The sequence below is a fragment of the Tachysurus fulvidraco genome, chromosome 9, assembly GCF_022655615.1.
Source record: "Tachysurus fulvidraco isolate hzauxx_2018 chromosome 9, HZAU_PFXX_2.0, whole genome shotgun sequence".
NCBI classification, from domain to species: domain Eukaryota; kingdom Metazoa; phylum Chordata; class Actinopteri; order Siluriformes; family Bagridae; genus Tachysurus; species Tachysurus fulvidraco.
In genome coordinates this window covers 2,658,829-2,686,328 of record NC_062526.1, presented here as the reverse complement: position 1 = coordinate 2,686,328, position 27,500 = coordinate 2,658,829, and the positions used below count along the sequence as shown (strand labels likewise).

The 27,500-nt window shown below is 37.7% G+C and overlaps 1 protein-coding gene across 1 annotated transcript in view; it reads right to left on the bottom strand.

Annotated features, from left to right (window-relative positions):
• znrf3 (zinc and ring finger 3) overlaps positions 1–19,037 on the bottom strand; it is a 59,139-nt gene extending 40,102 nt beyond the window's left edge. The window contains exon 1 of the mRNA XM_027162883.2: positions 18,480–19,037. Within this exon, the coding sequence (XP_027018684.2) occupies positions 18,480–18,752 (273 nt within the window). The 5' untranslated portion in view covers positions 18,753–19,037. The remainder of the gene's footprint in view (positions 1–18,479) is intronic.
• Between the last annotated feature and the right edge of the window lie 8,463 nt (positions 19,038–27,500).

Sequence of the window (27,500 nt, the reverse complement as noted above, 5' to 3'; positions counted from 1 at the left end):
CTTTCTTTGTCGAAAGATTCGATTCCTCTCGTCTCGGAGCCTCGATTGGTTTTCTTTTTTCGGTCTCCAACAAGTTTATTCTTTTTCTCCTATAGTTCAGAGCCTCAGAGTTTCCTCTTTTTATTTTCCTGCTTAAATTCCTTCACTCTTTTTTCATCTGAATCCATTTTAGGCCCCAAAGCTTGATTTTCTCACTTTTATGTCTCTAAGCTCCGACACATTTTCTCACGTCTCCTGTCGTTATTCTTTAATCTCTCTTTAGATTTTTTCCTTCACTCTTTTTCCGGTCGTCTTCCATCCAGACGAACCCTAACGAACGTTTTTCCTCCATCATCCTGTGGCTTTTGAGTTTCATAATTCGGCAAATGTATTGAGGATATGTGCACGTGTGTGTGTGTGTGTGTGTGTGTGTGTGTGTGTGTGTGTGTGTGTGTGTGTGTGTGTGTGTGTGTGTGTGTTCCCGATCTATTTATTTATTTATTTATTTTGAAATTTTCTGCAATTATTATTATATTATTCCTTTTTTTGTTAGTCTTGTTTTTTGACTCTTTAATTCTTTTTGTTCATCAGTGCTAAATCTCCAGCATGTCAATAAAGAGAGAGAATCAGAAAGAGAGAGATCGCAAGCGAGAGAAAGAGAGAGAGCGAGTGTGAGAGAAAAAGAGAGAGCGCTGCGTGAGAGAGAGTTAGAGAGCGAGCGTGAGAGAGAGTTAGAGAGCACAAACGAGAGAAAGAGAGAGATAAAGAGATATTGAGAGAGAGAGAGAGAGAAAGAAAGAAAGAAAGAGAGAGATATTGAGAGAGAATGAGAGAGAGAGAGAGAGAGAGCACAAACGAGAGAGAGAGAGAGAGAGAGAGAGAAAGAAAGAGAGATATTGAGAGAGAATGAGAGAGAGAGAGGGAGAGAGAGAGAGAGAGAGAGAGAGCAGAAACGAGAGAAAGAGAGAGAAAGGTGTCACCATGTCATGCTTGTTCTCTATCAGACGTTCACACTCGAGCTGGTGTCTGTTTACAGCCCCACAAGCAGCTAGAATTAAAGCCACACCTCCGTTTAGAATGAAGACGGATGTAAAGTACGTTAACGGTATCACGTGATCGTTATCTACAGAACACGAGTACAAGATCTCACACGAGTACAAGATCTCACACGAGTACAAGATCTCACACGAGTACAAGATCTCACACGCATCGATGAGCTCGGATCCGTTACTGCCGTTAGTTATAGCGCTCGAGTACTAGTAGTAGTTAAACTAATGAATCTATTTAATGTTAACGGTTTAACATTAACATTAATGTTAAATGTTCAAAAACATCTCAACCACGTCTCGACCTAAATCTCTGTTACACGGCTGAGTCCAAGCTGCACTGAATACTTGTGGAGAAGGAAGCTCTGCTCCTGCGTTCCTCAGCCTTTTCATGTCCAGATGGCTGCGATTTGCATTTCGCATGTCCAAGAGCTCCGGGGCCCAATCGCCGACCTGCGTGTTAACACAGGCTAAGTCAAAACCGTGACCTTTGGCCCTTCCTGGGCTCAGAGGTCAGAACTTTAAAGGGATGTCGGACGAACTGTGCCTCGAGTGTTAAAGACAGAGGAGCCGAGCCGCTTCGCCACAGGACTGCAAACTTTACGCTAACAGACGCATGACCAAGGCTTCGTTATTCACACGGCAGAAAAACTTTGTCTGGTTTGGGAAACCCAGTGACAGACAGGTGAGATAGTGAAGCCAAACAATAAATAAATAAATAAACAAACAAACAAAATCTTAAAAAATGGTTTAAATAAAGCCACACGCGAACGTGTGCTGTTTACAATGTACGAGACCGAGCCAGTGCTAAAAGTGTCTCGGGGGAAAAAGAAAAAAAAAGTTATAAAATCTGAGATGTTGCTCAAGCTATAACCATTAAAAAAGTATAACAAAAATAAATAAACAGGATTTAGATGACAATCAAATAAATAAATAAATAAATAAATAAATTCTCTCATGCAGCAATTAAACCTCGGAAAATAAACTAAAGGCTTTTGTGTAAAACAAAAACTTTAAAAAAAAAAAAAAATGAATTCCTTTGTGTTTGGGGAAGGATTTACCTTCCTGTGCTCGCTGTCTCTAATTATTCCACTGGCACAACCTGTGTGGTCTGCGTTCAGACGCCGAAAGTAAACACACCTCTGATCTTCCTGAAATCGGAACCTGGCCTCTTAAAAACGGCCAAAAAAGAGCAAAATTAAAGGAGAAGAAGGGGGGAGGGGAGAAGAAGAAGAAGAAGAAGAAGAAAGCACAAGACGTCCTGCCAACGTAAGGGTGCTTTCACACCTGCTTTGTTTAGTTCGGTTGAATCGTACCCAGAGCTCGATCGCTCATTTGGTGCGGTTCGTTTGGGCAAACGAGCGTAATGAGACCTCCTTGAAGAGGTGGTCTCGGTACGCTTTCAAACAAACTCTGGTACGGTTCGTTTGTGGTGAGAACACGATACGAGTTTGAATAGACCTGACTGCAAAAAGTATTGCGCGTTTCGGACTAAACCAGCTGCCGTAGTGGGTCGTTGGCGATATTTTCGGAAGATGAGCACGTCACAGTTTCGCAAAAGTAATGCTCGCCGCCTCCTGAAGTGTCTCGCGATGCGTCTTCGCCGTTTGCAGTGCATTAAAACGATATCTTCAAGCCGCATCCGCGCTTCATTCTGAAAATGAAGACTTTGCATAGAATGCTGTATACGAGCGATGTAGTAGATTACAACCACGAACATAATCGCAGCGCGCGGTCGTCTCTCCATGGTGTACTGTATGCTGTATTGTCCTGTAATATTTTCCTCTTTTTGTTTACTTCCGGAGTTTCGTTGAAATTTCCTGCACGTTTATTCTGACCGATCGAGAAGCGGTTTAGGAAATACGCTCAAAGACATGTGGCCAATGAGTGATGTGGATGTTATCACATGACTGCATTTTGGTTTGTTTTAAACCGGTGCGGAACAGAACGATCGGTGTGGTGTGAAAAGGAACCAAAAGTGATAAAAAGCTACGATGTATCGTTTATTTGCTTTCTGTCCGGACCAAATGAACCGAACTATAGATGTGAAAGCACCCTAAGCTTCTCCTGATGGAGAGGAGACGGTTTTTCTAACCTTCCATCAACAAAGCTGAGAAGCTCTGGATACCATGGCAACGACATGGCAAAGGGTTCGTGAACAAATCCGTTTACAAATCCGTTCTCCAACCACCCGTGCAGCAGAACATCCAGCTTCATTCATTCATTTGTTCTTGTTAAGGAATCTGGAGATTATCCAAGGAATACAGGGATGTGAAGCAGAATACGCTTTGGAGATGAAACCAGTCCACCAAACACCAGACGTGATCCAGCGTCCGCTATAAAAGGTCCGGCACGATCCGACTCCGGTAAAGTCCTCCATGATTCCTTACTTAGGGAAATTTGATAGAATCGTGTTTAATCCCATAAATATTTATGAAAGAAGGAAAAAAAATCTTGTTTTTTGGCACATTGGGTCCTGAAATTCAGCCAGGATTGAAGTTTGTATGTTGGTGAATCACTCGTCAGTCTGGCTCTGGAACGATGCAGTGATGCAACAACATATTAAAAGTCTCATAAATCTGGATCTCTTTCCTGAACAAAGACAGCATTCCAACTCGTGGACAGAATTCCTTTTCCAACATTCTTCTCTCTGCTAAAAAAAAAATCCCAAAGACTTTGCAACTGCTTGGATGTACACGGGCCTCCGCTAGCGTTTATAACGACTCTCGATGCTCCGCTCCTCACCTCAGGAGTGTTAAACGGCTCTAATTACATTCCTGTGGGCAGACGTGTAAAAGCGAAGCCCACACTGGATTTGGCAATCCTAGATTGCTGCACTTATAACCAATCGAGCAGTTCACTCCCCCACCCCCCCACCCACCACCATTATTATCTAAATCCTAGTCAGCTTCCTGTCCTCTTCTTCACCAGACATGTCTCGGTATGGAGCGTGGATTGATAACAGTCATGAGAGCAACGTGACGGGACTGAGGGAAACCCTCCTCCAATCTGAAATAATGCCTGTAGTTTCTTATGGGGCAAAAGTTTTGGCATCCCCTGTGGCTTATTTCAGGGTTAAACCATGTGGCTGGAAACAGTCACCAGAAGAAAAAAAAAATTGGACAAAATTTGGAACTTGTTCTGATGTAATCAAGTGCCGACCAATACCTCCACCCACCCAACCATCTATTCATCCATCTACCCATCCATTCCCCTTTGTTTGCCCGTCCGCCCATATATCCAACCATCCCTTCATCTATCTCTTCAAACAAACAATTTATCCATCCGATCATCTCTCTTTTTGTTTACTCGTCCATCCATCCATCCTTCCCTCTCTGTTTACCCATCCACCTATACATCCAACCATCCATTCATCTACCCATACAGACATCCTACCATCCTTCTCTTTGTTTATCCATCCACCCATACATCCTACCACCCGTTCATCCATCACTTCATCCACCCATCCATCCATCCATCCATCCAACCATCATTATCTACCTGTCTCTATATATCTTTCCACATACATCTCTTTTAACTTCTTTTCACTGTTGCAATGTGCATGAACTCTGTATATTTTCAGTTTCATCCCAAATAAACTGCTTCACTAAAATCGTTCTCTCGCCCTTAAACGAGGTCCGGACGGAGAACCAAACTTGCTCATGCTTCACTACCAGGCTTAATCTAACAAAACCTGAGCGCTCGTCCCTGGAACTAGAGCCAGCTATTAAAGAAAACACCACATATATTAAGGGTTCATAAGAGATAAATGTGTTTTGGGCACACGAAAGAAAAAAAAGTAGATATCTGCTGACTGGAAGGAACAGGATGCGAGCAGCAGCAGATGAGAGTGTGATAAATGAATGGGACTCGTAACAAATAGCAGCAAGAGACTGAAGTCAGGACATCAGGTGTATTATATATATATATATTAAAGTAATACAGGAATACAAACGCTGGGTTGCCGCTTTTGGGGTCTATAAAATTCTTAAATGGGTGGATTCATTTTTTCCCCCCAAACAGCACATGACTCAAACTACAGATTTATATTAAATGAATACATTAATGTTTCCATGGCAACAGCTAATCCACACAGTCCTGTTTGTCAGAGATGTTTATTTATCAGTTATGAAACCCCCGCCCCCCCCCCCCCACACTGCTCCCCGGGCGCCACAGCAAAAATGGCTGCCCACTGCACCGAGTGTGTGTTCACGGTGTGTGTGTGTGTGTGTGTGTGTGTGTGTGTGTGTGTGTGTGCACTTTGGATGGGTCAAATGCAGAGAACCAATTCTGAGTATGGGTCACCGTACTTAGCCGTATGTCACGTCACTTAAATCCGATCAAGAAAGCAAGAGAGTGTTTACAGCTGCTTTAACATGAGTACAACAAAAGGACAAGAACTTGTCTTACGAACGGTACACAATATTAAATGCAACTACAAAAGGTTAAAAAGGTACATGCTCTTTAATCACCACATTTTTATCGTTTTCATGAGAAACGACTGTGATACAAAAGCAATAAAACACTCGGTTATAGGAAAATGACCAACCTGGAGGTGGTGACGGTAACACCGTGGCATCGCAGTGATTATTTCTATGAAAACACCAGACACAGATTTGATTAAAGTGTCATTACCGACATGTTTATCTGGTCCACCAACATTACAAGGTGCACCACTTTAATGCGTCTTCAGCTACTTCGGCTAGCTGTTTGTTTTCCAACTTTTAAACTTTTTTCAAGCGTTCGTAATTTCAGCTAATCAGCATTGTTAGCAAATCATATCTCAGCATTTTTACAGAGCTACATGATATTTACAACTCAAGCTTGGTTGCTCGAACGAGATTCCTACAAACAAATAAAAGCTAGCGCTTACTCTGCTCGCCAACTCCGCAGGCTAATAATTACTGATAATTACCACTTATTATACTTATTATGCAATGAGATTAATTATAGTGATTATAACAATTATTTTAGTTCTTTTGCATGATAACAGATACAGACCCCACCCCCCTTTATATTCAGGAGTAGGCATCACGTGCGTACACGCTTGTGTATTTGTAAATTACAAACTGTGGGAAAAATAATGCAGTATGAACGTTTATTATCGACACATGCCTAAAAGCTTGCGTAATAGCATGGCCTTTTATGAAAGGAGAGTAAATACTTTGACCCCGGTGTGTGTTTGAGCAGACGAGGCATTCGAGGCGGTGCGATAAGACGCTACTTCGCAGACACAGACGAGTGAAAGCCAAAAAGAACGAGGGGAAGAAGAGAAGCATGAGTAAGAAAGAAAAGAACAGACAGAAGAATAAACAGAGAGAATAAAAAGAATGTAAAGAGAACATGACAGACAAAAAAAGTCTGCGTCGGAGACTCGGGTCGTCCGTCAGCACATTCCTGTCCAACAACAAAGTGTCTGTAAAGCCCCGAGAGACGAGGGCATTACCGTCTCCCAACACAACGCTGTTTATACAGACAGAGTAAAAAGAGATACAGGCCAAGAAAACGAAAGAGAGAAAAGACACAAACTGAAAAATAAATAAATAAATAAACACACACAGCAATGACTTCAAAAGTAAACCAGGTAGGACAAGAGAGGAAAAAACAGATGGATAAACAGAGACGTCTTAAATAGAGTAGACAGAAAAAAAAAAAGAAGAAGAAGGAAACAGAGTGACGGTAATTAAGACAGACAGAGAAAGCTACCCACAGAAAGAAACACAGACTAAAGAGACAGAAAGAAAAAGACTGATGAATGAAAAGAAGGTTAAAAAAAAGAAGAAAAAAAAAAGAGCCCGACTGAGAAAAACCCAACCATGACAATTACCCATGATGCAATGTGAATGTGTGAGATAGAAATAGAAATGGAAAGTTGGGCGTTAAAATAAAGAAGAAATAAAATAAAAGGACAAAAGTAAGCTAGGTTAATCCGTAAACTAGGCGTGGAGCTCACGTGGAGCTATGCAATTTATCTTTGTCTGTTTGGCTAATTAGCCTATTAACTAGCAACCATGCGCTTTCCGGGACTTACTAGCTGATGAAGCGGGACAAGGTGGTGATATAATTTCGATATTGTGCTAAATGATCTAACAAAACTGGTTTTTAATACGTTTTTAATAAAAACTCAGATTAGAAGCGACCGAATCTTGTTTTTGCTAGCATGTTATAAGCGAGACTAAATATCTTGCTACAGTCAAGTCAAGTCACCTTTATTGTCACATCACCACAGCACATGTGCCATGGTGAGTGAAATTCTTGGGAGCGAGCTCCAGAAATTGCAGAACCATTTACGTGCAGTAGTTAAGAACAGAAATTAGAACAATTTACAAACAGGTTAAAAAAATGTGTAAAATGCTCAGTACCAGTTGAAATGTGCAAATGCGGAAAATGTGGAAAAGATGCAATGTACTCATACATAGTCAGTGCACACAGTGTACTACTAGACATATTTACAATGCACTACACATTATACACATTATATATAATATATACAAGTATAAATATATACATGTAATATATATGTAACATGCAAGGTGAAATTATATATATAATATATATAACATACATATATACAGATACTGTATTGTAGAAATATTGTATTTCCTGAAATACAGAGTGAATATTTTGTGTATTAATGCATTTAACTAGACTTCAGCAATGAAAACCCTGTTGCTAGGCTAACTGGAGCTAACTTGAACAAATGATTTAGACGCTCAGGTGTTTTTACTAAAGTGTGTAGCCATTAAAGACAACGTAAAAGTGCAGTGACAATACAAATAACAAACATTGCCTAGAAGTTTTTACCTCAGATATGTCGATAAATTGTAAAAACAAGACTCGGGTAAGCTAAAACAACACTGTAAATAGGCTTAGCATTGACCGCTAACCAAAGTTGTGAAAATCTGTATTGAGAAACATCACAGCTTCTGAACTGAGCTGCCAGAAATGATTTTGACGTCACGGATACCACAAGAGTGGATCTTTTAAACTGAATATTTTTGTAAACACGACCACGTTTGATCGTAGCATAAGCGAGAGTCAGACAGTGGTAAGAGAAATACGACGGCGATCAAAGCAAAAGACAAAAACAGTTTCATCTGTTCTCTTCCCACAGAGGAGGAGGAGGGAAAACACACACACACACACACACACACACACACACACACTTAAATGACTTTGGCTAGAATATGAAAGGCTCAACATTCAGCTGCTGCCACGAAGCGGGAAGAAGCCCAGAGACGGCGCTTTCAACATTTTCACCCCACTTCTGCAGTCTGACTCCTCAGACCAACCCAAACGCTCATTATGCTCTTAATTTAGCACCACGTAACTTGAGCAAACTTTAAGGAAACATTTTTTTCTGGGCCTCATAATTCTGGATTTACCTTGGCTGCAGCTATACATTATACACATATAATTACATTTTATAACATGATAATCGTTTAACCTTCGAACACAATAATATCATGCTGAAATGAAATGGTTATGTTTAGCTCCTTTTAATGGGCAGCATTTCAAATTAACACTGACAGTCTAATCTGCTGTTGTGTGTGTGTGTGTGTGTGTGTGTGTGTGTGTGTGTGTGTGTGTGTGTTTTTCTTCTTCATTTTCACATTCCAAAACCACAGCTATTCACTATATTGGGGCATTTAGCAACATTTAGAGAAAAACACCCAGCACATTCCCACAATGCACTGCAGCAGATCAGGGTCCATCCAGATTAGTCTGAGAAATGACGAGCACCCTAATGTATTTGGCACTTTGTACGCAGTAGTGAGAACGTTGTTGCTAGGTAACTGAAAAACATTTCCTCTTTCTTTAAGATATAACTAAAGCTAACGATTTAGCTTTGCCGTAACAAACTATTTGGTCGTTTTTACTAAAAGGTGTAGCCTTTAAGGACAGGTGTAGAAACTGCGCATAAAACTGACTAACATGCTAACATTAACCTTAGATACGTTAATAACTTGTGAAAGCAAAACACAGGTAAACAGACTTAGCATTGACAGCTAACCAAAGTGAGCGTGAAGATTCGCAGTGTGAAATGCCACAACTTTCGAACTGAGCTGCCAGAAATGTTTTTGACATCATGGATACCACAAGAGTGGACCGGATAAACGAAATATTGTTGTAAACACGACAATGTTTGATAAAAGAATAGGTAAATTCCAATCAAAGAGGATCTTAAAGAAGAAAAATGACCTAGAATAAAAGTTGAAAGGTTGAATATTGTGAGTTAGCATAGCATGTTAGCTAAAGGGATATGGTAAGAGGTGATCATTAGCATGCACATGCCTTGGAGTAACCACCACACCCTTAAAATACATTGTCGCACATTTGAGCCTGATGAGTTTTGCGACAGGAAGTCCCGCTTTCTACGGCTACGAGTCACATATGGCCGTGCTTAAGTGCCACGTCTCACATCTTCCAGTCTCTCCCTCTCTGAATCTTCACGGTTGGAAATCAAAGTCAGATGTGGACGGGCTGCGTCTCGGCCGCGTCCCTGTCTCTCGACGTTATTGAGCAACAAGCTAGAAAAAGATGATGGGAAAGACACAAGCACTTCGCACAATTAAACACAGTTACATCCAGCTGCTAATTGGGTGTGTGTGTAGCTTGTTTTCATCTTGAAATAACTTCTTACGTTATTTAACTTAGATGACTTCCTAAGTTATTGGAATTAAAGATTTAAATGACATATCTTAAAATAAAATAAAAAAATTAGCCAAAACTGAGGAACTAAAACCAAAAAGCCTGCAGAAAAATGAAAAGTAATATTTTTCCATGTATATTGATTAACTGTCATTTATTATTTATTTTTAATCTTACTCGTATATTTACCAGAAAAGTTCTGCAATTGTTCTCTGATATTTGCCGTTGTTTACGTTTTAGCCTTTCAACTGTGAATCTAATCTCACTGATGTTCAGATTAGCACAGCTAGCAATAGAAAAGGCTGATAAAACCAATAAATACACCAAGAAATATGCAATTTTTAATACAAACCTGAGGTAACGTTTCATCATGGAGATATTAGCCGATGTTTGCTAACATCAGCTAGAATGGCTTGAGCTAGCTAGCTGTAGATTTAACCAATTAGTAACACCAATACGATTACTGATCATGTTTTTTCCCCAACTTGTATATGAACGCTTTAAAGTATCTTTCGTGTTGGCTAGCATTAGCTTTTGCAGATTACAAAGATATCAGCACAGCTCGGTTTTACAGTGAGGCTAATTTTCCGACTAACTTCACTTAGAACATACATGTTGTTTTGTGCTTGTTTGCGTGTTATTGTTCCTGCGTCTTTAAATAACGATAAAGCTGCTTTGTTCAGAATGTGCTGAAAATAAGAAATAATTACAAATTGGAATGATTGTTTTGTAATTTATGTGGAATCAGCGGTTAGCAGAAATCCAACTTAGGTTATGTAGCGGGAAGGAAAAAATGGGGTAAAAAGGTATTCAGGTACATTTTGGGTGCGTCACTTAGCCACAGGTAAAACGAGTCAGTGCACACGGATGACTCGGGCCTCCTTCAGAACACTTTTATGGCTTATCGCAGTCTCTCTCTCTCACACACACACCCTGGCCTATGCCAGCTAATGAAATATCGCTTCTGTTTATACAAGAAACTTCAAACGCTCTCTCTTGCTCACACACACACACACACACACACACACAGTTTGAATGTGATGACAGATGAGTGAGTCAAGCCAGTCTGGAGCTCAGAGGATGAAAGACAAGAGCAAAGAAAATCAGCTTGATTCATCATGATCACCTCACAAATGAGCTAATGATACACAAAGGTGTTGTGTGTTGTGTGCCAGTTAATTTCATTTAGCAGCAAAGCTATTATTAACCACTCTAATTATCTGCCTAACTGTAGCGCATTTCTTTTAAGAATTCAAATGAAGCCTGTGCAGATTTTGGGGTGTTTAGTAATACTGATTTGGTGCCAAATAAACTCACTCATGCAAACATTTTCATTGCAGCTCAGGTGAATTACACAGAGTTACTCAACGGGGTTACACACACGGCCTAATAAAACAATACAGTAAAATTACACACACTAAAATTTCATCTCAAAATGATCTGAAATGAAGCAATAAATAAACAAACAAATAAATAAACGGATAGATATTAAAGAAATGTTGACTGAAAGTGGAAAATACATTCATTCATTCATTTTCTACCGCTTATTCGAACTTCTCGGGTCACGGGGAGCCTGTGCCTATCTCAGGCGTCATCGGGCATCAAGGCAGGATACACCCTGGATGGCGTGCCAACCCATCGCAGGGCACACACACACACACTCTCATTCATTCACACAAACCGGAGTACCCGGAGGAAACCCCCGAGGCACGGGCAGAACATGCAAACTCCACAAACACAAGGTGGAGGTGGGAATCGAACCCCCAACCCTGGAGGTGTGAGGCGAACGTGCTAACCACTAAGCCACCGTGTGCCCCGGAAAACACATTTTGTTTGAAAATTGTGATTTTTTTTTACGCCAATTTCTATTTATGAGCGTCATTAAACAGAAATATAATAATTTAGAAATTAGTCACCTTAGGAAAGTCTAACAAAACTTAAACAGGTGAGACACATTTATAAATAAATTACTTAATCAATTAAGTTAATTAACTAAATAAACCAAATAACTCAACACACGAGAAATTGTTCTAAGAAAACAACTTGCGAATAAAAGAAGTTCAAAAGAAACTCAACCAAAACTTAAATTCCAATGACGCTAGCAAAAAATAAAAAAATAAAAAAAATAAAGAAAAATGACAAACGACAACACCAAAAAACACTTTATAGTGAAAAAACCCTGAGACTCATCAGCAGCTGGAAAATGAAGCACTTAAGAGGCAAATTTGCAGGCAATTCAAGAGGCAAAGTGTCGGTTTTGCATTCAAGTTCAAAGGCAGCGAACACGGCATGCATTATTTGCTTTGGCCCTGATTCTACACTAAGTGTTGGACTTGAAATAAAAATTCAGACCCAGAGAGAAACAGAAAGAGAGAGAGAGACCAGGCCCAAAACCAAGATTGCTACCAGGGGCTTGTGTTTCATGCGGGTTTGAAGAAAAAAAAAAAAAAGACTTCAGAAAGAAAAACCGTGACCGAGATTCATAACTGAGGCTCGTCTCATCTCCAAACCGTGAAACGGACAGCAAGGCTCTTGCTCGCTCGGTCTCTCTCTCTCACCATGTCTCTCTGTCTCTCTCTCGCTCTGTATATAAGTGGATTAAAGTGAACAACTACATAATAAACAAATCCCCCTCCATCTGTGCATCTCACACAGATCTGTGTGAGGATTCCAAATATTTCTCACAGAACCAACCAAGGTTTCTGTAATTCCAGAAATTCCTGGGACAACAATCACATGACCCGGTGAGGGACTGGATCTAGTTCCAACTTCACGCTTTTAAAGCTACATCGGTGCTAGAACACGTATCCCGCCGCACCGGAGAGTCTAATGATTTGGATTCCGCTCACTTTCAAGACAGTGATCCCAATAAAAACCATCCAAACCTAATAAAAGCATTAGCATTAACAGTGTAACTGGACTATTCAATTCTCACCGTTTCATTTCTAATCAATTGCTTCATGTTTAATTGATTATTATATTTCAGGCTTGTTTTATATTTTAGAGAAAAGTTCCTGTCTTGATAACGAAGCTTTACCGACACGTTGCGTTTGTACGTGTTCCAACGGTCACTTCTGCACAACTAACTCCCGTGAGACATCATGGAAACATCGGATATTTGGATTAGCGACACTGTACTGGGAAAAATATCACATCTCAATCAGATGTTGGGGTTAAAGTGTGAGCGCAGCATCTGCAGAAAAAAATAGCGGAAAATTACACACCCAGATCGGTTTTATGTTCGGTATTGATGGAAAAAAGTGGACAATTGTTCACTCGGGAAAAAAAAAGATCCATTTAATAAATAATGAGTTTTAGCTTCTAGATAACACCAATGAGTTGTATTTAAAATACATCAGAGAAGGATTAAAGGATGTTATTGGGAGTTGCTGCAGGCTTCTGGTTTTTCAATCAGGAACGTTGGATTTTTTTTGTTCCCTGTTGCAGGTGTTCAGCGTTCCTGATGACGTGCTTCAGTTCAGGTGTGTAAGAAGCTAAACCGTTACTGGAGTGTGTGAAGAGTTGACCAACAGCAAGCTTTGAGAGAAGCTCTCAAGCTGTGCAGACAAGAAGCCATCAAAGTTAACAATCTGAGACCAGCGCTATGTTACATGGCATCTGAATCCAGAGCGAACCTAAACGTCTGCGGCTTTTCCAATGTAAAGTGGCGGTCTCGTGGCTCTGCTTGGCTTACAGCCAGCGCCAAACAGCCCGCGCTAAATACATACACGGCTAGACTAAATATCCCGACCGCTAAACCCCCCCATTATCCTGCTCAGTCCACGACGTACCACCTCCACGCCACGCCACGCCGCACAAACACTGACGACCACAAGCTGGTCTGATGAATATGACCTCACTCATAACAAACTTTTAAAAATCGCTCGTAATCACATGCTGGTGAAATCGCCGCCGTTGGGTGTAGCCTGTCGTATAATATAAAAGCGAAAAAAGAAAAGGGAGAAAAAAAAAAGCCCTACATTTTTCATTCTTCTCATTTTAACCGCATGAGGTCAAGGCGAAAAAGCAGTGAAGCTGCCTAAACAAAGAATGCAGAAATGTGCGACAGCTCCAAAGTGGATCTTTCACAGACCAGCAAATGCAGGGTTGCTTCGAGGCATGCAATTAGGCCGTATTTCACAAACGTCCACCAGCTCCTGCTGATTGGCCGACACAGACCAAAGCACTGAAGATAATCACGGTTCTAAAAATGCTCCTCAAACGACATCTAAAAACTGCTCGAGGCTCCTCTGTGCCCCGACGTTGTGCAACACGCACGCATTCCACATTTCCTTACAAATCCATAAGAAAGCTCCAACGTCCATTACTCCGATGGAAAAGATACAGATTTTTGTTGCCGTTGTCGCTGTTCTTACATTTCTCCATCCTGAGAACCTCAAATCTGTTTATCATCATCATCATCATCATCATCATCATCACAGAAAACCTGAAAACCTCTTCCATGCCCTAAAGTTGAGTTCTTATCTCCTCAAATCACAGCAAGGTCACGAGAGATATACGATTCTGAGAAGTTCGGTGCGATCTCTAGGAACTTTTAGCAGACATGCGACAACCTGAGGCAAAAAACATGCTCTGAAAGGGGAAAAGAAAATAATAAAATATAAATAATATAAAAATAATATGTAAATCTCAAGTAGACGTTTCACTGTTTGACTTGTGTAATAACTTTATAAACACTTCTACTCCACACATGTAATTCCTGACAAGAAAATGTGTTTAAGTCCCAGAAGGATTTCAGACGTTTTAGCGATTGTTGCAGCAAAAAACCTCTCGATGTTTGTAAATTATTTTTTAATCTATTCAAAAACTTTGAGAGCTTTACTCATGTTCCACACACATGAATAGAAGAATGTGTAGTGATGATGTCACATGACATATAAACTGTAGATATTCTGCAATAATATATATATATATATATATATATATATATATATATATATATATATATATATATATATATATATATATATATATATATATATATAAAATCACCAGGAAAAAAAAAACGTTCATCTGAATATCCTTCATCTTGAAATCCTAAAAGTATTGGTACTGTATGTTTTATTTGCATCACACATGGTCATGTGATTATACTTAGCTACTTGGCATCTTCTAATCTGAGATAAAAAGGAACTTGGGTCAATGATGAAATCACTCACTCACTTAACTCTATGTACAGTAGTCACGCTGTCCTACCACCCATCTGCATTTATATATTCGCTTATAAACCCCCCCTGTAGAGTTAATTCAATTATTGGAATTTTACTTTAATTCTTAGTACATCGTTTAGTATTATTGTATAAACCAAGTATGATGTTCTGAAATTCCACCAAAGCATGTCTTAATATCCCACTCGAAACATGTTTTAACAAGAACACGTGTGCTTGCTAATCAAATTTACAAATTAGCAGCGGCCTAAAACTTTTTACCTCCGATAAAAGTAGACCAAAATAAAATGATTCATTTTCTGTAGATATTGGCGACACGCAGATGGTCAATATCTACGAAAAAGTTCACAATATCACAAAGTAGCTCCACCAAAACAATAAGAAGGTTAAGTCTAGTCAAAAATCATGGAGGAAAAAAATAATAATTTCAAGCATCTCAGAAGATCATTTTATGGACGTCCAACAACATTTGGAGCGTTCTCCATCATTACAGAAATCCAAGCAAATTTCAAACAGACACGAAAACAATACAATTCAGAGTTTAAATGATAGATTATTAGCATGTGTTTATGATGCCATGCCAAAAGAGAAAGAGCGGAGGACGATGTGAATTTGCCAGAGCTTCCTGAATGTGCTGAAGTAATTATTATGTGCAGGCAAAGAGACAAAAATCAATCTACAATTACAGCAGTCTAAAACCTGGACACCTTCTGAGCTCTTCTAGTTTAAAAAAAACAAAAAACACACAATTAAAAATTGTGGGGCTTTTTCATAGCCTCATGTGCAACAAGAAGCAAATAATTTTTGATCTTTTTAAGTAAAGTTTACACCAAGTTGACGGTTCAACATTAAGCCCAACATCCATCAAAACTGCAAATGGAAAACGTTTAATCGATCTGCCAATCAGGAATCAGTACAAAAGCGTTTCATGTCAATATTGTCTATATAGGACATTCCCTCAGGTTTAGTGTTAAAAGAACATGTAGAAATAAACTGCCACATCAATAACAGTGAATGATCAAAAGGTTTAACATAGAGAAGGAAAGAATTACAAAACTTCTTGTAGTAAACTTTAAAAATCATGTACAGAGGAAAAGAACTGTAGCTACAAAATTTTGAAATATTGCACAGGATTTCAAATGGAGCTCAAAAAACAAGTAAAATAGAGAGCTTCTAAGTAACTTGAGCTTGTATATAAAACATGTATTATGTTCAATTTTGAACATAATAAAGTAGCGTAAAAATCTGCTATGTTGCTAAAACCAGAATAAACACATCAGTGTTTTAGCATAAAAAAGTATTAGCATTAGCATCATCATGGAAGTAGCCCAAAATCATTATAAGTGCAAGAGCTAGATAATAAACTAAGAAATCATTACATAAGTGCAACATTTAAACATTTAACACACTTAATAATAAATCACTATATTTGTAAGCAGAAGTGCAAATAAAGCAAAGTTGAATTAGAGATTCAAGTATGTAGAAGGCAAGCTAAAAATAAAGTAAATAAACTTTTCACATTTGCAGGTCACAATGCTAAAGAACTACTGATATTTTAGGTACAAGTCTCTAACAGAAGACTACGCAGAAAAAGTACACAGTGTGCAAAAAAAAATAAATCAATTCCAAACACGGTTAAAGTTTTGAATTATAGAAGCAGTGATCAACTATCAAAGTTCAACATGTTTCAATCTTAAAACGATCCCAGACAAGATCGAAGTTATAAAGAATCTAAAACTACAGAAAGATCCAGTGTGTCATTTCTACACTTTTAAATTCCGTTTAAACAATATATACACACCGATTAAACCCGCTACACTTCCTGAACACGCAACACTTAGAATTTTGTCCAATGTTGTTTCAAATCGTGAAATGTAAAAGATTTCAGACAAATCGTGAAATAAGCAGTGCATAAGCTATCGACATATGAAGAACGTTAGAAGTCATTAAATACTTGCTTTCAAGTTGCTAAAAAAACAATTAATGCCACATGCAGCTTAAAAGTGTTCAGTATCAACGATTTTCACACATACACAAACCGTTAGAAAACTACTGAAATTATTTATTTATACGTCAAAAAGTACTGACTAAGTATAGTTCACTATTCTGGACAATTTTGGTATGACAATTTTTAACACATGTTGCTTAAAACCATAAAATATAACCGTTTTAGCGTGAAAGGGATCGTAGAATGAGCTCGAATGGATTTTAAGAAGCAAAAAAAGCTACAGGATAGTAGCGGTTTAGACCTGTAAACTTTTAGCATTTCCGTAACATAATTAAGTAGCAATTCAACTTCTAACTGCAAAATGTGTATTTTTTCGCCAAAAAGAAGAATGAATTAAACGAGCCATCAATATTTAATAGGTCTGTAAACTTTCTATGGGAACTTTTTGTAGTAACCGTATGAAACTTGCAACCACATTTAGGATCTAATAACTTTTCATTTGTTCAATAAAAACTATTTTCAACATACAAATGATCATGGTAGAAGCTCAGGACAGATTTTAAAAGCATAGAAAGCCACCAAAATCTACAGAAAGCTACAGTGACCTAAAACTAGATCATTTAATTGAACAATTTTTGACTGAGAAATAAAGTTAAGCAGCAAATAGGAAGAGTGAAATGTTTCTAATTTATCATCATATAAATATATATATAAAAGGTTCACGATGGACCTTTGAATGAAACATAAGGTTTTTTAAGCAAGGAAAGGAGATCAGAAAAGATTTTACATAAAGCTTACAACTTAGGAGCTACAGCCTAAACTTTTTTTGAGCTCGGGAGTGGAAAACAAATTTTGACTGAGAAAGTCAATCAGCAATTAGTAACAGAGAAATGTTTCTAATACTTATTTAATGATGAATTAATGGGTTCAAACAGGAGTTCTAAATGGAAAAGGGAGACTTCTTGAGTATGGAAACAACTCAGAAAACAACCTACAGAAAACTAAACAGTGGCTTCAAAGGAGCTGATCGTGCGGGGAGCTGGGAGCTGATCGTGCGGGGAGCTGGGAGCTGATCGTGCGGGGAGCTGGGAGCTGATCGTGCGGGGAGCTGGGAGCTGATCGTGCGGGGAGCTGGGAGCTGATCGTGCGGGGAGCTGGGAGCTGATCGTGCGGGGAGCTGGGAGCTGATCGTTTGGGGAGAAGGAGCTGATCGTTTGGGGAGAAGGAGCTGATCGTGTGGGAGAGTTTGGGAGCTATAAACTTTGCACTTGCGACAAGTAAACAGCGATTAGAAAAATTTAAATGTTTCTAATTAATCATTAAATATCATTAGAGAACGTGAAAGTGTGCAGGATGGACCTGAGAATGAGGTTTAAAGGCTACAGTGGAAGCAAACAAACGTCTACACTGTCTACAAACTTACAAACACGCCGCCAGCTGACAAAATAATAATCATAATCATCATTATAATAGTGTTACTGTATAAAACAAAACAATAGTGAACTGTGCACAAGAAGCCTGTACAGATAAATGAAAGGTTTAAAGAAAGTTACAAAGTAACAAAACTTAGTAAAACTTCTCTGATGAAGAAAACAGAAAGGAGAAAAATTCCAGAAGGGAAACCGAGTGTGTTAGAGGTGTTAGAGGCTGAACAAAGCTACGCACTTGTACGATCTCTCCCTCGGCGCTGATGGTGGCTCCGGCCCGGGAGAAGCGGCCCTGAAGCCCGGTGGTGTAGGTGGTGTAATCCCCGCTCGGGCTCGACTCGAACAGCACCACCTCCACGAAGGCCGTGTCCTTGGCCGAGACGCTGAGAAAGCAGCAAAGAAAAAGCTCCAGCACGGTGAACACCCCATGCTTTCCTCTTCTTCTCGGGGTAACAAACACCACCATCATCATCATCATCATGACCATCATCATCATCATCATCTTCCTCATCTCGCCGGCTGGATCCGTGCAGCAAAGCAGGACATAATTCCTTAATTTGTTGGAAGTGTGAAGAAGTTGGAGGAATCTGTGGATTCAGAAGAAGAACCAAGCTGAGATCTGTTGTGTTTTTAAAGCCCAGATCCACAGAAGCAGCAGCAGCAGAAGCAGCAGCTCCTGCACACGCGTCTCATTGCTTCTCTCTTCTCTTCCCTTCTTTCCTCTTCTGCCGCTCGCACATTTTCCCTTTTTCTCTCTTCCTCTCTCTTTCTTTTGATCTCCAACCACGTGACATTGTAATATTTTTTTTTGTCCCTAACCCCTTTTTTTTCCCCGCCCACCGACTCTTCGGTCCTCTCTCTTAAGGTGGAGAAGCGGAGTTCTGCTCTGCACGTGCACAAGGAAGTCTTACGTTTTAATAATTTACTCCGTTTCTTTATATAGTTCTCTTTTTATTTTTTACACGAAATGAACAAGACGTACGTATCCAGAAATGCGCAGAAATAATAGTAAATCTGCGCGAAAAGCGTGAATAAATCCTCTTTTTTTGTACACAGAAAAGTTCATGGATCTGGACCACCTTAAAAATAACGCGCGTTGCTTAATACAAATTACAATTTAGGGGTTTTTGTTTGTTTGTTTGTTTGTTTGTTTGTTTGTTTGTTTGTTTGTTTGTTTTTATGAAAACTTTTTAATTATTTATAGGGACGTCGTATGTGGGTTTCATTTCTATAGCATAGAATTTTGTATTCTTGCTTTATAATAATAATAATAATAATAATAATAATAATAATAATAATAATAATAATAATAATAGTTATTATTATTAATATGTTTATTATTTTTTATGTAATTATTATTAGTAGTAGTATTTATTATTATTTTTATTACTTAGTATTTAATTAGTATTATTAATTTTATTATTATTATTATTACTTTTTACTACTTTTTATTTAATTAGTATTATTATTAATATTTATTATTATTAATATTCATTATTATTATTGCTGTTGTTGTTGTTGTTATTATTATTATTTATTTATTTATTATTATTATTATTATTATTATTATTATTATTATTATTATTATTTACATTTCTCAGCTAAAATATTATCCAATATTATATATGAAGCAAACTTTTTTAAAACTCTGATAAGTACCTAGACAACAGTATATCAATATTTTAATCTATAGAAATTTAATTTCTACTCTTTTTTATCTATCTATTCTTTCATATATAAAACAAGTTAGTTCCTGTTCTCACTTACGTTATAGCAGCTATAAACAACGTTCTTTCACCAGCATATTTCTTTCTTGACGCAAACAAAACGGACAACTTGCCGTGTTACAGAGAAACCAATGCATGAATTCCTCTGTCCTGAAAAGCCTGAACCATTAAAAAACATAAAAACAAAAGCATCTTCTCACAGATAGTTACACTGTTTAAATGATGATCTGCTTCTCTTAAAGTAAAATAAATGACAATAAAATATCACTTCATGCTGTGAGTAGAATGAAGTTCCTCTTTATTCAATTGTACTTTTTGACTACAGTATATAGCACCAAAGTTATAAATGCTTTATTATCACACTCTCTGATGTCACCCAGACAAGGATAAGGTTCGCATTTTTAGTCTGGTTCCTTTCAACATTTCATTCTTATGTCATCACAGGGAGTATTTTCCCTCACCATCGTCACCTCTGGCTCGTTCTTTAAGGTTCAATTTAAAATGAAATTCATTTATATCCTGAATTTAGATATTCCTGTAAAGCTGTTTTGTGACATTGTCCTCTACAAGCTCAATACAAGTCAAATTGAACGGAATTAAATTGAAACTAACAAAGTATTCGGATCGGTTTACGTAGGGCAGAGGTGTCGGAACTCGTGGGTGAGGTTTTTTCATTCCAGCAGAATTCAGCTGAAGGTGCACGTCATGATCATTTGAAAGACAAGATCAACTAATTGCAATATCAGGAGGTGATGTGATCAGACATAATCAGATGTGGCTTCCCCGACGCTTTGCGACCCTACTGATGTTTAGTGTCCACTGTACAAGTCCCTCTGAGCTATTATTATATAGATGTATTAGAACAACACATTAATATCAAACTGTGATCAGAACAGAATCTAGAATCAAGAATGCTGTGTATAGATTAGATTAGATTAGATTAGATTAGACTAAACTAGATTAGACTAGACTAGATTAAACTATATTAGATTAGACTAGATCAGATTAGAATAGAATAGATTAGATTAGACTAGACTAGACTAGACTAGACTAGATTAGATTGGACTGGACTAGATTAGATTAGACTAGATTAGATTAGATTGGACTAGACTAGATTAGATTAGATTAGACTAAACTAGACTAGATTAGACTAGACTAGACTAGATTAGATTAGATTAGATTGGACTGGACTAGATTAGATTTGATTAGATTAGACTAAACTAGACTAGATTAGATTAGATTAGATTAGATTAGATTAGATTAGATTAGATTAGATTAGACTAGACTAGACTAGATTCATTGCTCATTTTTCCTTGGTAAAAACAGGTGTCATTATTATCCTTAATAGACAAATTTTTAAAAATTAGGTTTTTTTTAACATGCTTGCATTTGAGATGAGGAAATATTTGCATGCATTTTGTCTTATCTTTTGTCCACAATGTCCCTATAATGCCATTTCCTCAACCACAAATGAAAAGTGTAGGAGCTTAACTACATTATTTATCGTACACAGCGGTACAGAGCAACACACTGGTCGGTTGTGGGAACAATAGAACACAATCTACTTATCATGAAGGTCTTTTATTACTTGAAATAAACAAGCATTTCTTTCCGCCACAGGATCCTGGTGCTGCTCGGGGAGGATTTGGCGCAGAGTAAAAGCCACACACTCACTATAGATGAATTCAGCATAAAGGAGCCACAGCGGACGCTGACAACGTGACAAAAATAGTTGTTCTTGGGAATAAATAGGCTTTTGTTTTTGGACAAACGCTCATTATCGGCATGTAGGTTATAGCGATGAAATGGTTCCTCATACTCTGTTTTAGACCTGGGAAGATGTTGGTCCAACATGGCAGCCAACATTTTCCATCCGTCACCATATCTGATTCACAGACGTCCATTTTCAAGGACGTTCTCGTAACCCGACATTTGCTTAACTTGTTTTACGATGCAGTTAATGTTGCTAGTAAGATATGTAAATCTGTGTCATTTTCATGTAAATATTCACCTCAGGGGACTCAGTGGCACTTCTTGTCTTCTAACCAGGAAAAAAAACTTCACCATGTAGCTTAGCGACATCTTATTATTTTAGACTGTTTCTAATAGTTTACAAATTGGATTGATGGTTATATTTAAGCTGCTGTTATGTTATATGGATACCAATAAATCTCCAAAAATAAATTGTAGTGAGATGATGTGTCGAAGCTGTTTGTTTTTTTATTATGAGAATCCAGGCACCCAAGTACTGTATGAACATTTGATTATTTAATTGGACGGAGATTTAAGGTGACATGGATTTCCATGATCTGTATATTATTCTGTTAGACATCAGCCTTGTGACCAAACAACAGGTCTTTATTCACAACTCTATCCAATTTAAATCCAATCAAAATACTAATTAGCTATTTTGAGCAGCTAACGATCTAAACAACGCTCCTATTTGACAGCCATTGATTTTTTCTCCTTTCTAAATTGCTTACATTTACAAGTTATCACAAAAATATCTAAAGAAAAATTAAAGAAGAAGAAGAAGAAGAAGAAGAAGAACTGGAATAAGAACTGATATTTGGAGTTTGTTGCGACCAAAAGCCTTGTTGAGGCTTTCATTGTTCTTTTTTCTGTGGAAACCTTGTTGTTGTTGTTGTTGTTGTTGTTCTTCTTCTTCTTCTTCTTCTTCTTCTTCTTCTTCTTCTTCTTCTTCTTCTTCTTCTTCTTTGAGCTTTTCCTGTTAGAGCTCACCACAGCCAATCATCTGTTTCCACCTAACTCTCTCCTTGGCATCCTCTACTATTGCACCACTTAACTTCATGTCCTTATTTAACACATCCATATATCTCCTCTTTGGCCTTCCTCTTGACCTCTTACCTGGCAGCTCCATCTCCAACATCCTTCTACCAATATGACCATCTCCCTCCTCTGTACATGTCCAAACCATCTCAATCTAGCCTCTCTGATCTTGTCCCTAAAACAGCCAACCTGATTCCTTCCCTCTGATGTGCTCGTTCCTAATCCTGTCCATCCTCATCACTCCTAAAGAGAACCTCAACATCCTCATCTCTGCTACCTCCATCTCTGCCTCATGTCTTTTCCTCACTGCTACAGTCTCTAACCCATACAGCAGAGCTGCTCTCACTACTGTCTTCTACACCTTTCCCTTGATTCTTGCTGACACTCTTGCCACACAGCACTCCTGATGCTGCGGAGAACTACTGTACTTGAATTGGTGAAATCGCAAGCATCAAATTTTTCTTTTACGCTCCTCCAAGTGAGTCACATCTGCAATGACTTTCTCTGAGAGATGTAGTAATCTGTACACACCTGAATGGAAGAGGGGTTTGGCTGAATGCGTGTTGTGATGTCACATGACGTGTCTAGGAACAAATCTGTATAAAATTATTTAGAAAAACCGCAAGATCCTGAGAATATCATAGAGGGCGTGAATAGAGGCCCACTGGGGCAAGATTCCCTCTGCCCTCTAAATCAATATTTACATATGTAAATTCCTTCTAGTGTCATAACCACGGTTTACGAATCTCATCACAGACTCTGTGACTAGTTTTAAAGCTGGACTTTGCCAAAGCTGACTGTAAAAAAAACAAACACAAAATGATCAACATATGTTTCTGACTCAACACAAAAAAAAAACAAAGGCTGTATCTGTGAAAGCCTCGCTCAGCCCCCGAAGCACGACGATGATTTCCACTTGTGTTCTGGAGGATGATGTCACTGAAGTTGGAGGTGGTGACGGCGGTGACGATAATGATGATGATAATGATGACGCTGATGATGAAAGCCACATGTAACAGCATAACCCAGACCCTCAGATGAAAAAAGGAAGTGACTTCGGCATGTCCTCTTTTGATGGTGGATTAAACACTGAAGTAAAATTTAAACACACAAACTTTTAAGACAGTTCCTCAAACTCTGATGTGTCCATCACGGTGGAATAGAGCAGGAGCATCTCACCGGGTCCTGAGTGAGATCTTCAGAGCCAAAGCTGAATATATTGTTTGTGTTTGTTTGTTTGTAGCTAATCAGTTATTAAGCTAGTTATTCGTTGTTTATTCTTATTTGTTTGTTTGTTTGTCTATCTGATTAGTTATTAAGTGAGTTATTATTGTTCATCATGTGAAATTAGTGAGTTAAATTCTTCAGTGAAGTCAGTGAGTTAGTGAGCTAAGTGAAGTCAGTACATCCGAAAGCTAACGGAATACATTATCGATTGAATTTAGTGGGAGTAAAATCGGTGAGTCAAAATTTTTAGACTTAAGTAAAGTAAAGTCAGTGAGTAAAGATAGTAAGTAAAGTTAATGAAGTAAGTCATTACACTGGTAAGTCAGTAAAGTCACCAATTAAGTGTTTCATAGGTTAATTGTGGTTAATAAGTAAAAAAAAAAAAAAAAAACTAGGATAATTGTTTTAGTAAAGTTAGTCTATCCATTAATGAAATTCAGATATCAGAAAATCAGAAAGTTAGTCAGTAAGGAAAAATAATGATTATAAGGATAAATCAAATTAAAGTGTTGGTTATTTTTCTAGTATTATTATTCTAAGTAATATGTTATTTAGTTACTTAGTTAGGAGTCTGCATGTTCTCCCAGTGCCTCGGGGGTTTCCTCCGGGTACTCCGGTTTCCTCTCCTCATCCAGGGTGTATCCTTCCTTGATGCCCGATGATGCCTGGGATAGGCACAGGCTCCCCGTGACCCGAGGTAGTTCGGATAAGTGGTAGAAAATGACTGAGTGAGTGAGAGTTACTTAGTTATTTAGTTAGTTAGTTTAATAAGTTACTAAGTACTTCAGTGGGTTAAATTACTAAGTTTGAATGTAGTGTAGTAATCTAGTTCTTAGTTAGGTTAGTTCAAGAATGTCCAAGCTGCACAGGGTCGGTGTGGGAGCAGATTTCCTTTCCTCTGAGCAGAAACACACCTGAGTCTGCTGAAAGCCAAGCTCACCTGATTAAACTGGGGAAATCAGGATGAAAACCTGCAGCCACTCCGACCCTGTGTGGACTAGACTTCAGGGTTAATCCTTTAAGGGGTAAATAAATCAGTAGGCTTTAAACTAGTCAGTTGGTAAGTATGAGTTTAGATAGCCAGATAGTCAGGGAGCTTAGTTATTAAGGTATGTATCTTGGTTAGTTTAGTTTAGTTTATTTCATTCAGTCAGATATTCAGTAAATCGTTTAGCTAATAAATTAAATCAAAAAGCGAGTCTGTTGGTTATGATATGTTAATAAGACTAGTAAGAATATTAACAATAGCAAATGCATTAGTTATTTTTTCATTTAAAACGAGTTCATTATTGGGCATGTTAGTTAGTTAGTTAGTTAGTTAGTTAGTTAGTTAGTTAGTTAGTTAGTTAGTTAGTTAGGAGGTTAAGTTCAGTAAGGTCTGACGTTTGGTTAGAGAATTTTAGACCTTTTTTACTAGTTAGATATGATCATATGATTTGTATATCTATCTAAAGCTTTATGTAGAGTTAACATTATTGGCTCCAGCATTGTCTTTGTGTGCAGTTTTGTGTAAGTCCTATTTTAATGTGTGTGTGATAAGACCACTGTAAAAAAAAATCATCGTTTTATTGCCGTCTCGTTCATCATGAAAGTGTTGTAAAACATTCGATGTGTCACAATGGAGGCTTTGTTCTGCACAGAGAAGAGCTGTGTCCTTCAGTATCAGGGCCATAAAAGTTAAATATGAACAATTACAGAAGATGTTGCAGTAATTACCTCCAGACACACAGTGTCACACGCACACGTCTGTCTGTCTTCTATTAGTTTATCAATCTGTCTGCATGGAAATCAGGGCTTTCTTACATCAGTGTTGAATTTTTCATCTGTTAGTGATAAATCATAATGAACAGATCAGTTCTCAAGCAATTGTTTAATACATCTCTGTGAAATCTGGTTTTATGAGGGAGCACCAATACTGAAAAATCAAGCAAATTGCGGAAAGGGGAGAGAGAGAGAGAGAGAGAGAGAGAGAGAGAGAGAGAGAGAGAGAGAGAGAGAGAGAGAGAGAGAATACATAAAAAAGAAACGTAATAATATGTAATAATAATAGTAATGACAATAAAGTTGAATCTAATCTTATCTTGTGTAATCTAATATAATAATAATAATAATAATAATAATAATAATAATAATAATAATAATAATAATAATAATAATAATAATAATAATAATAATAATAATAACTACAATTTATATTATTATTATTGTTGTTGTTTGTAGTTTTTGTCTCTATTATTTTATTATTTCATTTTTTTTATTAAATAATCTTATTGTTCTTGAAGATAATGTTTTATTATTAATCACATTATCATTGCAGATTGTAGTAGTACTTTTTATTTTATTACTTTATTAATATGGCCATAATGACTTGTTATTAGAAACTTTATTGTTGTTTGTTTGTTTGTTTGTTTGTTATTGATCTACTTCCTTACATTCCAGAGCACCAGGACAGTTTCCTTTCCAGAACTAGACACCAGAATAATTGAAGTCTTTCAAGTGACTAGTGACGCACAAATAATAACGCAAACACTTTGTGACGTCATTACCATGACCGAGAGTGTGTAGCTTATACAATGTCTTCGCTACATAACACTCGACCTATTCATTTTTTATTCACCTTTGTTTTCTCTTAATAAGCCCAATTTTATAGTCGTAGTTAAATAACTTTGATGTTTTTAATTGTCCTGATTGTTCACGGTGGTGTTTCTACACACTATGATCCACTCTGCCCTCTGTTGGTGAATAGAGGAATAACATTTGAAGCTCACACCTGGATCTACAGCAATTAAAAAGTCTTTGTTCAGGATCACGTGCGATCTATTCTGCTGTCTTCACTCCCATTGGTAGTCGCTTAACAAAGTCGGTCCTAATTTGCATAAAGTTCAACTTTTCTCAGCTTTGTAGCGTTACTGGACACGCCCACATCTAGCTCTTTATTATTAGTATTATAAATGGAAACACTGTGCTCTGTAAAGAAAGGTACGAGATTTGATCTAAATCTACAGTTCATCAAATATTCAATATATTTATTTGTTTTAAACCTTTGTTCGATTTCTTAACGAACATCTTCGTCTAACAAATTGTATATTTATTTGTAACAAATGTATATTTATTTTTCTCAGGTATACGCAAAGTTTTGCACTCGACCGTGTATCATCATCATCATCATCATCATCATCATCATCATCATCATCATCGTCTTTAACACCATCATGACATTATATCCATATCTACTGTATTCATCCACAGCATTTTCATACTGTTCCTGAAAGTTCAAGTGGCTCCTGATGGATAGATCAGATTCTAATCAGCTTCCTGTCTGGTTTCTTTTTTTTATTTCAAGTCAGACTGGAGTTGATTAGCTAGGAAACGGAGAGGAAAGATAGACTCAACAGTTCCATTTAGAGAACCAGACAAATTAGTACTTCATTACTAAAACGAACAATCAAAGCTTAATTGCAGACGCTTGTCATTTTAACAAATGGGGGAAAAAACACTCATACTGGCAAAAAATT